Raw genomic sequence first — 16,491 nt, forward strand, 5'->3', positions numbered from 1 at the left:
ATCTTCTAAGCTTCTAAGCTATTATATAATCTACCACAATTAACATCTTTAGCTTCTTTTCTCAACCTACCTACCCTGTGCTGCTGTTCCTGCTAGAGCCCATTTCTGTTTGCCATATAAAAAATATAATTTTCACCTTACTGATCATGACCAGGAAATTCTTTTCTAGTTCCCAATCCCTCACTTAACCACTTCTACCTCTGCACTGAAATGTCACCCTTCAAAGCCCATCTGACAAGATCTTCTCCAATAAATCACCCATACTTTTCCAGTTGGAATTAGTCTTATTTTTGGGTTCCCATGACTCAATCTTAAGACACTAATCACCATTGCTTTGTATCATAGATGTACTTCTTCTAAGAATGCTACAGTTAACTATATCATGTTAAGATAAAATGAGTTTAAAAAATGAGAAGCCTCCTTAGTAGTGGTAGAAAGATATTAGAAGCAAATGAAGCTGAGTTTTCATACTATTTTACTTAAAAGTTTCTGAAATCTTACATTTTTAGAAGTGCATTTTTAAAAAATTCTTAAATACTTTTAATAATTTATTGAAAATTTATTCCGTTTGGTGTCTGTACGAAAGAGAATTCCAAGGCTTGAAACCTTTCGACTGTGTGAATGCTTTTAATATAAGACAAATAGCATGCACTACATTACAAAGTTTACAAAGAATTTTCATAGGTGAAATGGTAAAAACAATTTGTATTCAGGCTTTCTTTCTAAGCACAGACATATTTCTAGAATTCTGTGGTCCTCAGATTTTCTAGCTTTCATGAGGCCATCAAACAGAATAACTTGCAACTAAAACTTCTTGTCTGGAAGTTCTCCCTTACTCTGAATTGTCAACAGGAAGCTTCTCTTGAAACTTTTTTAAAAAGAACTTTGCTAATAAAATTTTCAAGATTTTTCTTTCACTAGTAAATTTTGGCAAAGGAATTTCTCACCAATATTTTGACAATGCTTCTATGTCCACATATTTAATGGTCTTTTAAATTTGTTAGCTTCAGTGTTGTAGTCATGTTTCTAGTTTTTAGTATCATCAGTTCCTTTACTTTGTTTCCCTGTATTTCATATGTAAGTGAAATTATCTGGTATTTGTCTTTGTCCTCCTGACTTATTTCATCTAGTACAGTCCTCTCTAGTTCTATCCATGTTGTAAGAATCTATTTTAAAGTATACTTGATGAGCTTTATTTCTAAAACATAACTCTGATTTTAGTCAAACTTAAGTTTGAATAATATATTCAGAAAAGTTTATTATATGGAAATATAGTATTTGTAAATGAACTTGTTAGAGGCAAGGAGGAGTTAGTAAAGAGCTTAGCTGGCTAGATTAGGAGTGATTGTCTCTTCCCATCTGTTCTAATTGGCTTATCTCTCCTGCTTTCAAGGCATGCTGGTTAGTTCAGAAAACAAGTGAGAGGTATTTTAATTTAAAATGGTTTTGGAACAGGTATAAATCTCAAACTTGTAGACTTATCCTGTAACATATTTTTACTGGAGGTTCTTAAGGCTTGGTGTACTTAAGTATTTTGGCCTCTCATTCCTTCAGTTTGGGCCCAAATGATTATGTTTCCTCATTTTGTTAAGATTTTTCTGGGTGTTTTGCTATTTGTCCTGACAGAAGAAAACCATCCATCCACAGGTATTTAAAAATCTACATCATTTATATTTTTCTTTATATCTGTAGTATATTCTTTCTAAAAATATTTGATGTTGTTGACTGCTGGAAGAATTTGAATGAAACACAATTCTGTTACTCTGATACTGCTTCATTAAGTTGTTTTAAAATCTCCCAAATATTTTTACTTTCTCTGTTCATTAGTAATTCACTGGTAGTTCTAAAATAGTTTATTACCTACTACTTCTTGTGTTGAACTTTTGGATGTACATTTATTTCAATAGCTAACAATCTTGAAATAAAGAGTTGGAACTTAATGGAGAACAAATTTAAACTGTCATTCCTACTCTTTTAACAGCTATGTCTATAATCTGAACATTGACTTCAAAATCCAAATGTGTCACAAATATAAGCTTTTCTTTATTGTTGCTTGCTGTATCTTTATCAAAAGCCTTGTTTATGGTTTCACTGTGTAGCACAAACCTACTTATCCTTCAAAGAGCTCCAAAAACCCAAGACTGCAGTTTCTTTTCTCACAACCCACCTGGAATCCACAGTCCCTTCTCTATCTACTGAAAAGAAAGCACCTCTGGACCACAGAGAAGCTGAGAGACAGTGGTTGTTTAGAAGAAGGAGATCTACTTGGTTTCCTAATGGAGTGAAAATCTGCCCAGATGAAAGTGTATCAGAGGCTGTGGCAAACCATGTGAAATATTTCAAAGTACGAGGTAAGCAGTCACACCCTTACCCTGGATGATTCATGCATAATTCTGTCACACTTGTTATATCTCATAGTTAAAAATCTGTGATAATTTAGAAAGAGACTGAACCAAATATATCTTTCTGTTAGATGGAAAAACAACTTTCTATGAACATAGTATTTCCATAGCTTCAGAGAAATGTTTGCATTATTTTAAGAGGAAATGTTTAAATCTTTTTAAGTGTTTCAAAAATACTAGTTTATGTTACTAAATAAACTTTAGTTTTTACTTTTTTTGTTAGCCATTTGTTTATACCCATACATATATTTTCTAAGGTAAATGTACTTAATTATATGTATGAAATATAATCAAATTGTATATATTATAGTTAGTTTATAGATTTATGCTATTTACATTCTAACTGGTATATACAAAACTTTTTTATGTCTAAAATGATGTCATTTTATAATGGATGCTAAAGCAACATAATTAAGATTTATTCTTAGTTAAAATTATTGGCCTCAATCTCATACCTTTTTATTATTTGAGTTATTCTCTTTTTCTTTTATTAGGTATGCATTTATGTTTACTAACCAAAATTACTTAACTGGCTATAATGTATACCTTAGGTATTTTGCTTTTTTACTCAATAGCCAATAAAGAAGCATTAGTATGGATGTGGGGATAGTAAACTAAAGTGATGATAGGTAATGAAATGATCATGAAATCAGATTTTTTCATTCATGCATTTCTTCAACAATTATTTATTGAGCATTTATTTGATCACTCTGAGAACCCCAAAGACTGTTAACTTTAAAAGAAATAATGGACAATTTCACTTACATATGGAATGTAGAGAAATCAAACAAAGGGTCAGGAAAAAGACAAAACTTGGAAGCTGCCCATAGATTTGAGACATACAACAGGAGAGGGTTAACACAGAGAAGGGAAGAGCACAAGGGACTGTGGTGGTAGATCATGGGTGCTTTGGTGGTGGGAGAATTACAGGAACTATGCTTGAGGGAAGAAGTCAAGTGACATACAAAAATTAACAGCAATGTCAAAAAATAAATAAAAGAAAAAGAAAAATATTAACAGGTCACCTTGGCATAGAGCAAATGCTTATTAATTATATGTATGCTTTTTACTACTAAATATATATCAAATAATTTTTAATAACTTGAGTCAAGTCAAATAATTTGAAAAATATTAAACAGAATTATTTTAAAAAAGAAAAACCTCTCCATTTACTTTACAGTGTGTCAGGAAGCAGTCTGGGAAGCTTTCAGGACTTTCTGGGATCGACTCCCTGGACATGAAGAATATCATTACTGGATAGATTTGTGTGAGAATGGAGTAACAACTATATTTGAAATGGGCACAGATTTTAGTCAATCTGTAGAACACAGACGTTTAATTATGAAGGTAAATATAACAAGGGGAGGAAATGCCACATTATTGTAGGAATGTGTGTGCACAATATAAGACTAAAGAAAAAAGAAGGAGGATGGGAAGAGGGAAAAAAATTTAAAACAAGTGGCCAATCTTTACATTACTTTTTTTTTTAGGCTTTTTGAGTGTGCTTCCTTAGGGCATGGTGTCTAATCTTCCTGAGTCTGGCCATTTAAATACATGTGGTTAGTGTAATGAGAACCTTGGCCTTGTTCAGAAATGTGAACACTTAGAAACAAAACACAGAGCAAGTATTTGGGCTAAAAATGTAAATCGGTAAGAGTCAAACATCTTTTGTAAAGTTTTACTAGTTCAGATTGGATACCAACAACTAAAATTAAAAATATAGTGCATTGCATAAATATTATTAAAGTATATATATGATTCTAATTTGCTTCCTTTCCTCTCTGTTTTAGACATTAGTTTATTTTTAGAAAAGATGGGGTAAGATTTGCATATAGACAAATTACTTGCCCCTTCCTCTTTTCATAGCATGCATGACTTTATGACAAGAAATTAAAACTGTTTAGGTACATAGCAGTCCCCTCTTATCTGTAAGGGATATGTTTAGAGGCTCTTGATGGATGCCTGAACCATGGATAATATCAAGCCCTATATATATTATATGTTTTTCTATACATACATACCTACAATAAATATTAATTTATGAGTTAATTTTTAATTAAGAGATTACAGTAATAAATTATAATAAAATAGAACAGTTTAATAATATACTGTAAAAAAGCTGTGTGAATGTGGTCTCTCTCTCAAAATATCTTATTTTCATATAGCAGTTGTCAGCAGGTAACAGAAACCACAGAAAGCAGTGGGATAAGGGATAAGGGAACTTGTTTATGCTGTATGATATACCTTCTCTGTGTCTCCCCAATTATCTGTTTTAAGTTCTATACATCTCAATTCTGATGTAACCTCTGTTGTGAGGAACCATCCCCAACGCAACAAATATAACTCTCATAATTCTTTGACTAGCGTAGTTTTTATTCTTTATTTTTTTTACACTTTATTATAAATTTATATGAAATTAATTACTGAACTATGGCCTGAAGAATAAAGGTTATGTCATTATTCATTTATTTTGTCCATGTTAAAGTAAACATGCAATAGATACTTGTTTAAATAAAATTATATAAACAACAGCTAGCAATATCCTTTTCCTAGTTGTTGCAATTTATAAACTATAAATACTACTTTAAATACTGTTTTTAAGTATTACATACTTTAGTGAAGCAGAAAAAAGTTAGACTGTATAAGTTGTTAATTACTTTTGAAATTGTTTCTCACTAGTATTTTTAATAAGCTTAGATTTAAAGGTATAGAAAATACATTCTAAACGATTATTTAGTAGAACATGCACATGAGGTTAATGTGTTACCTGGATTAGGTCTTAAATAAAAGCACAAGTTAGTTAAATTAGGAAGAGTTTGAGGTGGATGGACATTCTAGACAGAGGGGACAATATAAGCCAAGAGTTTGTAGGGAATTGCTTGGATCAGAACACCAGAAGCTTAGGAATGACAGGAGATCAAACTGGAAGAGCAGACAACTTAATAAATTGGTGTTTAACTCTTCAGATGATAGGTAACTATTAAAAGATTTTAAGTGGGCGGGTCACAGTGGCTAAAAGGACCATTATGAGTGATCACTATAAGATGAATTAGAGGGCACACGACTGGAGAAGGAGAGAAATGCTACTTTAAAACTCCAGGCCCAAAAGAATAATGGTCCTAACTAGACCATGAGCTAGAGAAAGGGAGCATGATAGGAGTCTGTCGTGGATTGGTGGGCAGTGGGATAAAACCAAACTAATGGAACAGGAAATCTTGAATGGCAAAGACTGAGAAATCAGAGAAGCAGCTTTGTAAATGCTGGGGTAAGAAGAGGGGGAAATGAGATTATTTTTGAACATATTGAGTTGAGCCATGTATGAAAATTGAGTAGTATTTAACAAATTTGTCCAGATTTCCAGTGATCTGAAAAAGCATGATGTGAAACCATTGAAACTGTACTGACAAGCAAGATCCCAAAGTCTCAAAGCTTAATCAAGGAGAGGTCAATGTAAGCCACCCATTTGGAGGGAATTTGGGATGCTTTGCTTTGGCAATAATATGCCAGTGGAATAATTCACTAATTGATACAATTTGTCTTTTTGTTTGAATTTTGGAGAAACAGATTTATCAATTACTTTATGTGTGTTTATATTATTCTAGGAAGAGAGTTAATATAAATAAGCTAGATCACAAAATATTTTGATTCTAATTTCATGGAAGATTAATATAAAACTCTACCCATGTCTAACTTGTAGTCTATTTTGGAATGTTGAGCGGGCAAAGTCTATTAATCTTCACTGATTATGAGAGCACAGGAGCCTACTGTAGGTATGTTCCCACAGTTACACACACGAACATCTTTGTATTTTTAGATGCTTTGCTTTAACTATTTGTCTAACCAAAGAGAATAATAACAAAACTTATGTAATGTTAGGGTATTCATGTTCTCTTTGTAATAAGTTTTAATTACCATTTTACAACTGTCATTAATTTATTCTGGCAGTCATTTTAACATCTTTATTTTCCTTAGAAACTGACGTACACAAAGGAAACTGTAAGCAGGTGAGTGTTTTTTTCCCCCTAAGTTAGTTCATGTTTGGCAACAGAGAATGGATCATACATCTCCAGGACTCACCCCAAATTTAATGGTTCTTTCTTCTTGCCAGTCCCTGCAGTGACCAGGCCTGTGGGTAAGTCCAAATACTTTTCCTCACCTTGAGGCCTTTCCGGACCACCATCACAGCCACTGTGCTTGTTTACTGTCTGACCTCACAGGAGGCAGACTTGCTCCTCTCTCTTGGGTGAGAAAAATAGATTTGTGGAAATGGAATATGGAATGACCTACTGTTGTTGAGGCTTATGGGTGAAGGGTAAAGTTGTTGCAAAACAGTACACTGTAGTGGAGCGTCATTTACTAAATGATGGGTGGTGCGACTCACTTTATTGAATGATGATGATTAGGATCTTAAAACAGGAATAACACAATCTCAATCCTCCAATGTTATGATTTTTGGTTCTATTGGCCTTTAGGCTTAGGGTTAAATTTATTTCTGGCTCAAGTAATAGCAGTACAAAGCAGGTAATGGAAGATAAGGAGTTTTGAATCCACAAGGGCTAAAGATATTTAATTCTACCCATACTCAGACTATATAGATGGTGCCGGTTTGTGGGTGATTATTTAGAAAAACACCACCAGGGCATTCAATCCAGCCAGAATCCATTATGCATCAAATTGAAGGAAAGGCAAGTTGAAAATGAAGCAGATGAGTCAGTGTACCAGTCTGGGCAGCAGAGTCACCAGGAAAAAGCATAGTAGGGTGGTACATGTGGATAGTAGTTTGATTTCAAGATAGTAATAAACACATAGGAGGGAAGTAGGATGCAGCGTAGTCTCACCCACCCACAGAGCTAATATCACCTCTGAGTCTATGATGGCCTGGGAGTAAGTACCTACTCAGAGGTAGGGCCACATGGTTGTTTGGGGTGGGCTTTAACCATTGAGAGGAAGAAGAGATGAGAGGTTCCTTGTGATTGCTGTTTCAACACATAGGGGGTGGATTAAATATCTAGTGAGCTCTACCTGTTACTTCACTTTTTAACCTAATGCAAATAATAGCACTTTTTACACATCATGTGTGCTTAATAAGTAAATACCATGCTACATCTGGCACTTGACATGGAAGAAGCTCTGAAGTTTGCTTGTGAAAGTAGACATTGGAAATTAGCTTGTAAGTTATTGTAAAGTAGTAGAAGGAATGTTATCTGAAATAGGATGGAAGTTGTAGCAATGTATGTTCATAGGTGTGGCTTATAACACAGGAGTAGCTGGAAGATATTTGAGGTACTGTGTGTGCGTGTGTGTGTTTTGTGTTGTTGTCTGTGATTTAATTCAACTGGATGTAGTTTTCTACATTCCTCTAGTGTTTCTCACTAAGAAACTATGTATAAGTGAAAGAGAAATTTGCATTATGCTCAGTTGTCTCCTAACATTTATTAGTATTATGAAACAATTTCACAAATGACATCATAGTAGAAATGACTATTATATTTTTATTGTTGAGGTACTGTCTGTACTGAGACAATTGCTTTGTCCATTTGGATTTTGATATTTTCACGTATAAAATGAAGGTATTTTGAAAGGGTTGTGAACTGTGGACTATGAACAGACTATTCAGGCATGATTATGTCAGTGTCTATTCCATTTTCACCTGAATCCCATTTTTTTTTCTGCTTTACCTCCTGTAAAGTAGTTTCATGATGCTTTCTCTTTTCCCAAGTAATCAATCTGTGCTCATCATTTATCATAATGACTTACCCAGGGGTCATATACCTTTAGATTTTTCTAGGTGAGAGTTCACTTAGTAAGCAGTTTCCTGAAAATGCAATATAAGTAACCAATAGTAATTGGTTTCTTGCAGTGGCTTAATATTTTTTTTTCTAGACAGTTTTTTAAAAGCCAGAAATTTTTTGCAAGTTTTTTTTTTCATATTTTAGTCACTAATAACAAAATTAATTTTCTTATTGAAGTAACATTGCTTATAACATTACATAATTTTCAGGTTTTCATTTTTGAGAATTAATATGTTTATACTACATTAGGTATATTACTAAGAGACCAAATCTGTCCTTCACCATACCATAGTTCTTTTTTTCTGATTTACCCATCCCCATCCCTCTTTCCTTTTGGTGACCACTAATTGGTCTTATGACCCACAAATTTATTTTTGTTTTATTTACTTGTTCGGTTTGTTTTCTCTATGTTCCACACAAATGAAACCATATGGGGCTTATCTTTCTCTCTTTGACTTATTTCACTAAGCATAATTCCTGCTAGATCCAAATTGCAGGATTTTTTTGTTGCAAAAATGGCAGGATTTCACCTTTATTTATAGCTGAATAGTAATCAATTTTGTGTAAAAAACACATTTTTTCCATCTATTGATTGATTGGTACTTAGGATGTTTCCAATTCTTGACCATTATTAATAATGCTGCAGTAAAAATGGGGTGCCTGTATCTCTTCCAATTAGTGTTTTTCAGGTAAGTACCAGAGGTAGGGTAACTGGATCAATTATATAGAATTTCTCTTTTTTTAATTTTTTAGGTTTTTTTTTTTCTGTATTGCTTCCATAGTGAGTGCACTAATTTTCAATCCCACCAAAAATATACAAGTTTCCCTCTCTATATCCTCTTCAACCTCTGTTGTTTCTCGCCTGGTTAATAACCATTCTCACAGTTTTAAGGAGCTATTTCATTGTTTTTTTATTTGCATTTCTCTATTCATAAGAGATGTCAACATTCTTTCTTGTGTGATTTACTGTCTGTATGTCTTCATGGAGAAGTGTCCTCTGACCATTTTGGGTTGTTTGTTTTTGAATTGATTTGTATGCAATCTTTGTATACTTTGAACACTAACCCCTGTTAGATATATAAACCCCATGTTGATGAGGCTATGCAAATATCTTCTCCAGTGGATAGGATGTCTTTTCATTTTGATGCATGTTTCTTTCAATATGCTAATGTTTTTTTAATTTGATGTAATGTTTTTTTAATTTGATGTTTATCTCTGTTGCCCTTGCCATTGGAATCAAGTCCACAAACACATTTCGAAGGCTGTTGTCAAGGAGCATATCTCTCACGTTTTCTTCTGTATATTTTATGGTTTTAAGTCCTACATCCAATACTTAATCCACTTTGAGTTCATATTTGTGTATGATGTTAGTAGTCTAATTTCATTCTTTGGCATGAGGCATTGCAATTTTCCCAGCACCATTTATTGAAGAGAATTTCCTTGCTTCATTCTAAGCTCTTAGCTCCTTGGCCACAAATTTGTTGTCTGCATGTGTGTGATTTTATTTCTAGGCTCTCAATTGTGTTCCTTTGATCTGTGTGTCTTTATTCCAACCCCAAGCTTATCTTTTTATAGTATAGTTTGATGTCAAGGAACATGATACCTTTCTTTTGGTATTTTATTCTCACGAGTGTTTTTTTGCTATCTTTTGTTGTTTCACATAAATTTACTTCAAAGTTCTAAATAAATTCCATGATATTTTGTTTTTACTTTTGTAAAGACTGCCTTTAGGATTTTGGTGGGATTGCATTGAATATGCATGTTGTGTTAGGTAATATAGCCATTTTAATAACGTTATTTCTGATGGAAATGCTTTTTCCTGTACGACCCAAATGGTAGCCGTAATCATCTGTCACTATTGAGCACTTGAGAAATATAGTTAGTATGAATGAAGAACTGAATTTTAAATGTTCTTTAATTTTAGTTAATTCAGGTTGTCATGTATATCCAGTGACTAAGTTATTAGACAATGCCATTCAAGATGACTAATGGTTGGAGATAAAGAAATAGATAAATAAATGAACAAAATAATTTCATAGAGTGATAATAACTGAAAAAAACAAAGCAGGGTGATGAAATAGTAAGTAGGAAAATACTTTATGTAGGATAATTCTAGCAGAGTAGGCATCAATTAATGTAAAATATATGAATTATGAACACTACTATTTTTAAAATTTTTCATTACTCAGCAGTTTGGTTTGGGAAACCTTGTTTGGAGATTTAGTGATTTCCTTTTTTTGAAAACAACACCCCATATAAATCTTTACATTTCTATCACTTTATTAACTCTCAACATTTTTCTTCCCAGTCCTGAATTGTCATCGCCACTTCCTATTGATGATACCTCAACATTGGGAGGTATGTTTTTGTGCCTTTGTTGACTTCTTTCTTTCTTTTTTTAAAGATTTATTTTTATTTATGTATGCATACAGAACTGGGGTACTGGCCAGAGGTACAGAGGCGGTGAGAGGATTCACCAGAGACAGAGTGGGGAGCAGAACAGGCCAACTAAGGAAGTACACTGCTGAGGGGAGCAGCGGGCGGCCAGGAGAGGTTTGCCCCACCATGTGGGTCACCACGTGGGTGGGATTGAACTCATGCAGAAGGGGCTTTATTTTTATTTATTTTTTTTAATTAAAGATTTTAGTTACTTATGCATACAGAACAGGGGTACAGGCCAGAAGTGGAGGGGCGGTGAATTCATCAGAGACAGAGTAGAAGGCAGAACAGGCAGATCAACGAAGTATACTGCTGAAGGGAGCAACGGGCAGGCTAGGAGAGGTCTGCCATGCCATGTGGGCCCCCTTAGAGGTAGGTAGGGATTGAACTCATGCTGAAGTGGCTTTAGATTCTTAGTGCTGTGCTTTAACCTACTGTGCCACCAGGGTGGGCCCCCACTTCTCTTTTTAAATTATCTAGAGCTTAAGACAGTTTTGTCAGAAAACATACTTTTTAGCTTATTTTTTAAAAACACCATGCTTCTTTCTCTTTATATGTTATTCAAGAGTTACAGGAAAAAATAATTCTTTTTTCACTTATTTTGTTGTGGGTACTTTATTAAGCTTAATATAATCCAGAAAGCCACTTAAAACAAAATTATTGTAAGGCAAACAACTCTGTACCTACTGTGTAAGTCAAAGGAAGCTTTCTAGTTCACCATTTGTCACTTGTCTTATTGTGGTTCCCAGAGTATTTTTCTGGTTGTGTTCTGTGGTGCACTTTAACATGTTCCTTTGAATTCTATGTTTTCTCTCAATTGGTAGTCATATTATTTAAAAACTTTTAAAAAGCTTCTCTCTACTGAAATGTCAAAATATTCAAAAGAAGTCAGAATATTCAAAATATTCAAAGTACTCAAAACTAGTCACAATGAACTGCAGTTTAAGAATGATCAGTTCCTGCCAGCTTCCAACTTTCACCTACTTCCCTTCTTCTTTCAGTATTTGCTGCCTTACTAAATAGTTCCTCAAGGAACTATTGCCTGTAACACTAATGTCTTGCATAGATTCTGACATAGAGTCAGCTCTCAATAAGTTAATCTTGAATGAATGAATGACTCAGAATTATTTCTTCTTCTGGGAAGATTATGCAAATATTCTTGAGGTTAGATTTAGAACACACTAGATTTCCAGCCTGAAAAAGCAAATGATTTATAGATTTAAACTTATACTTACAGAAATGGTTTTGAAAGAAGTTCTTTGTTTTTTTAATATGAATTCTGACTTAGGAACTGAATTCAGACATGTTTTTGCTTTTCTACTTAGGCACTATTCTCAGTGCTCCATATCCAAGTGTGGATACCCCAGAGAACAAGTTGGAGAAGCAGGAGGAGCGTGTGAGTGATACTCCATTTTGTGGAAATGTGAACTCTGACATGGAACACTAAAAATATGCTGAGATTTCTTGAAGACTTATTTTTGACCAGGGAGGGCTTCAGATTGTAAATGCACTAGTGACTTGGGGTCTGGTGATGTTTAATGTCGATATCTAGCAATTAGATTGTCAGTATCTCCAGTTGAAGAGGAAGCCAATGTTATTGAAGTATATAGTTGTTACTGTTCAGTTTTTTTTTCCTAATATATTTTTACCTTCCATTTCAGAAATTACCTTATTTCTATTTTTAAGTAGTTACAAATTATAATGTATAATCTAATACAGTTTAAGTTTTTCAAAATATTTATCTTTGTCATCAGCAGTGCAGGAACATTAGAACATGGCAGTTCAAAGGATCACCCTATTGATTAACATGCCTTTTTTTTTTTTTTTTGCCAGTATTTCATACTCTTTTTTCTTTTTAACCCCACAAGTTAGAATATTATATTGTATTTAAACAAAGTTTGTTTAATTTTACCCAATGTTTGTCTTTTTATTTTTTAGCTTTATTATTTGTCTGTGACTTTGTTTCAGTGTTTTCTTCTGTGAAAACGTACCTTTTGAAATAGTTGCTTTTGATACTGCTTTAGTAAAAGTTTCACTGGTTCAATCTCAGATTTTGATCATCTTAATATTTCCTTATTATTCCTTTATTCCAGGAAATATTCTAAATCTGTGCAGATTCCAGAGTGAGTTTTTGAGAAGGAGGGCAGGTCAAGGTTACATTTCACTATTTCTTATTGTTGCTACTAAACACTGTGAACTCACTTGTTATTCCCTTGTGGATAATTTAGCTGCTTTTTGGTCTACTTTTAAGTAACTATACCTGTTTGTATGTAGGTATACACACACACAAACATATATACATATGGTCATAAGACATAATAACTGAGAAATTCTCCCATTTCTTTATTAAATTATTAATATCAGTATGGATTCGTGAATATTTTATTCTATGGATTATAAGACAATATTTTGTTGCTTGAATTGTTTCAGCTTTGTCCACTTCTGGAAGACTTGGCTTTTTTTTTTTAAACATTTCTCTCTCTCTCTTTTTTTTTTAATATTTATTTATTTATGCATACAGAACTGGGATGTGGGCCAGAGGTGCAGGGGCAGTGAGAGGATTCACCAGAGACAGAGCAGGGAGCAGAACAGGCAGAGTGGAAATACACTGCTGAGGGGAGCAGTGGGCAGGTCAGAAGAGGTCTGCCTCGCCTTGTGGATCACCTCCTGGGTGGGGACTGAACTCATGCTGACTGGCTTTAGTTTCTCAGTGCTGTGCTTTTTTTTTTTAAAGATTTATTCATACAGAACTGGGGTAAAGGCCAGAGATGAGGAGGGTGAGAGGATTCACCAGAGATAGAGTGGGGAGCAGAACAGGCAGATCGACGAAGTACACTGCTGAGGGGAGTAGCAGGCGGGTCAGGAGAGGTCTGCCGCGCCATGTGGTCACCTCCGGGGCAGGTGGGGATCGAACTCATGCGGAAGTGGCTTTAGCTTCTCAGTGCTGTGTTTTAACCCGCTGTGCCACCAGGGAGGGCCCTCAGTGCTGTGCTTTTATCTGCTGTCCCACTAGGGAAGGACCCATTGTTCATTTTTAAGTAATGTTTGCTTTCTTTTCTCAGGTGTAGTCCCCACAGAATTTTCAACACCCATTCACCCATGCTCCATCACTACTGTCACCTGTGTTCCACCCTCTCTCCTTCAAATACCTCTTCCTCCCTCTACCCTATAGGCTGTCTCTGATTTATGGTTGTCTGGTTGTTTTTATTGTTATTATGAAAGGCTATTAATGTATTTCTACCTTCCCCAACATATATACCTTTGTAACTGTGTATTACTTATGTACTTCATATTAAACAAGCTATTGCGATAGGTTGAATGCAGAAAGAGATATGAGCATTCAGCAGTCATCTATTAGACACTAAAGAACTTATTATAAAATACAAATTTCATTCTTGTTACTAATTTTATTTTGTAGAATATACTATAAATTTCTATAAAATATGAGCTTATTCACTGATTTAGTACTTTAAAATTTCTCTTATTTTGTTTAGTAAATATGTATAGACATAACCTACAAAAATCAAAATTTTTCAGCTCTGCAATGATTTTTTAAGAATATAAAAGGATACTAAAACCAAAAAGTTTGAGACATACTCTTCTAGGCTAATTTTTATAAATAATTTTAAATTCATTTGCTAATGGTTAACTTTGTTGGCTACCTGGAAAGTTTCTTGTCTCCCCCTGAACTGATCTTTATATGCTTCAAGGAATGTACATATGCCCAGTAGACTTAATATTAGGCTATGTTTTAAAGTTCATGTATTAGTTCCAAAGTCATTTACTCTGTAAAAGGGCAACATCAGAAGTTGCATTAGGAGCATTGTTTGGCATTTAGTAGGTAGCCTATAAATATTTATTGATTAAATGAGTCCACATTGACATTTATTGCTCTTTCCCTAAAAAATTTAGCTTAGCAATGAAATTGAGAAAATGATAGAGGAATCCACAAAACCGGCAAGTGAGCAGATTGCAGAGTTCAGTATCCACCTTTTGGGGGAACAATACTGGGAAGAACTACAGGATCCCTCTAGTTTCCACCACCAGCACCTTGTAGAAGAGTTCATTTCAGAGGTGAGTGATTTTTATTGCCTATTTTAATTAGTTAATTAATTTATTTATTTTGGATAAACAAGAGTTTGCTGAAGTTGTAAATTTCCCATATTCACAACATTGGTTCAAGTTTGGTTTAGGAGTCAGTCTGCATACTTGGTTTAGGGGATGATGACTTACCATTTCTTCCAGAAGTTCATGAAAAGTTCATAGGAAGAAGATGAATTATGTTGTTGAAACAAACTCTTGCATGCATTTGTCATCTGCTAACAAATAAATGTTATTTCCAACTTCCACTGCCCATTCAAGAAAGAATGTCTTCTATGGCATGGTTTTACTTTGACAATATTTGACCATATTTGAAGAACTACATGGAGTATATGGCTTTTCCTGAAGGAATACTAGATGTAATTTCTTTTCATTTCTAATAGTTTTCTTTTATAAAATTGAAAAAAATACTGAGACGTTAAATATATAGGTAACAAAAAGGACTATGAGGAACAGTACCTCTCTAATCTCTGTTCTTTGGTTGGGGGATATTTTTAAAAAGGGGTTCCTTTAAAGAATCATGCATTATAATATACACAACTTTACTTTATGGAAGAATTCTCTATAAGACTAACTCAAGATTCTTTTACTCAGAAAGGACCTATAATGGTCCTGCCTTTGTATGCCTTTGCTTTTGTGTAGTAAGGCATCAAATGCCCATCTTCCCTCCTTGTCCAATGATAGGGCACATCATTCCTTCCTGTTTTTTTTCTTTTTCATTCCCTCTTGGTGAGATTTCTCTGTGTTTTTCAGTTCCACTACTTTGGATTAATTTCCTTCTCTAGACACTGTGTCTAGATGAGGGGGGAGAAAAGGTGCATCTTTCAGCCAAATGGCACCATCAAAGCCATCAAACATGGGGAATCTAGGCCAGACGATTACTTTCCTAGTTTTGGGGCCAAGTTGTGAGGCTGTATGGTATGTGGAAGAAATGTCAGCCAGGCTAGTGGCCACCTGGCATCAGATAGTGTCTTGGATCTGCTTTCTGGTTCTCTTGTGCCCTTGGACAGGGAACTGTAATAAACCTGGGTGTGTGGGTAAACTGTTGTGCTGAATGACTGCTTATTTAGAGAAAGTCTAATAAACACTGAAAAACATCCCCAGCAGTGACTTTATGAGGTTGGTAGCTATTAACTTGTGGTAATTTGATGGTGATGAGGGTTTTATACCTGCTATGAAATAATTCCTTCTCTAATTTATCTCTAAACCCAGTCCATTTCCTGGAATTAAACATCTACCAACCGTTACATGTTGTTTGTGTGGAATAGCAGGACCAGGGACTGTGCTTTGACAGGTTCTGTCATCGTGTGCACTACAAGCTGAAGGGGGCCCTTTAGCTCTTTCCCTGAGGGCACAGTCACAGGAATTCTTCCTTCAGTGGTACTTCCTAGGTACGATTGAAAGACACAGGGAAAAAGAAAGCCTGTTTGGAGGGGATTGAGGTTTAGGATCTTTTATTTGCTCTCTCTTTTTTTAATGTGAAGAATGAGATAAACTTGGGATGACACCAGATGTGACACTAGAGAGAGAAAAGTTATTGTGATAGGCTTGGGAGGATTGGTTTCTGAACACAGCCACCAAACCAACACACTTCACAGTTCTGCAGGCTGCTGTATGTCGGTTGGCTCCAGCAGCCATGGAGTAAGAAACCATTTATAGCTAAAACTCTGGTGGAAAAGTAATCTTTTCATGATCACTTTGTTTCAGTCTTTAGGAATAGAAGGGGGAAATCAGGTCTCCTTCCTTTTAGAGTGTTT

The 16,491-nt window shown here is 34.6% G+C and overlaps 1 protein-coding gene across 1 annotated transcript in view; it reads left to right on the forward strand.

Annotated features, from left to right (window-relative positions):
- The first annotated feature begins 1,565 nt into the window (after positions 1-1,565).
- Positions 1,566-16,491, forward strand: part of IMPG2 (interphotoreceptor matrix proteoglycan 2) — a 42,029-nt gene continuing 27,103 nt past the window's right edge. Inside the window, exons 1-7 of the mRNA XM_004675473.2 lie at positions 1,566-1,647; positions 2,100-2,351; positions 3,583-3,749; positions 6,375-6,406; positions 10,503-10,552; positions 11,959-12,029; positions 14,546-14,707. Of these exons, the coding sequence (XP_004675530.1) occupies positions 1,566-1,647; positions 2,100-2,351; positions 3,583-3,749; positions 6,375-6,406; positions 10,503-10,552; positions 11,959-12,029; positions 14,546-14,707 (816 nt within the window). The remainder of the gene's footprint in view (positions 1,648-2,099; positions 2,352-3,582; positions 3,750-6,374; positions 6,407-10,502; positions 10,553-11,958; positions 12,030-14,545; positions 14,708-16,491) is intronic.

Source organism: Condylura cristata, unplaced genomic scaffold, assembly GCF_000260355.1.
Source record: "Condylura cristata isolate star-nosed mole 26May11 unplaced genomic scaffold, ConCri1.0 scaffold00003, whole genome shotgun sequence".
NCBI classification, from domain to species: Eukaryota; Metazoa; Chordata; class Mammalia; order Eulipotyphla; family Talpidae; genus Condylura; species Condylura cristata.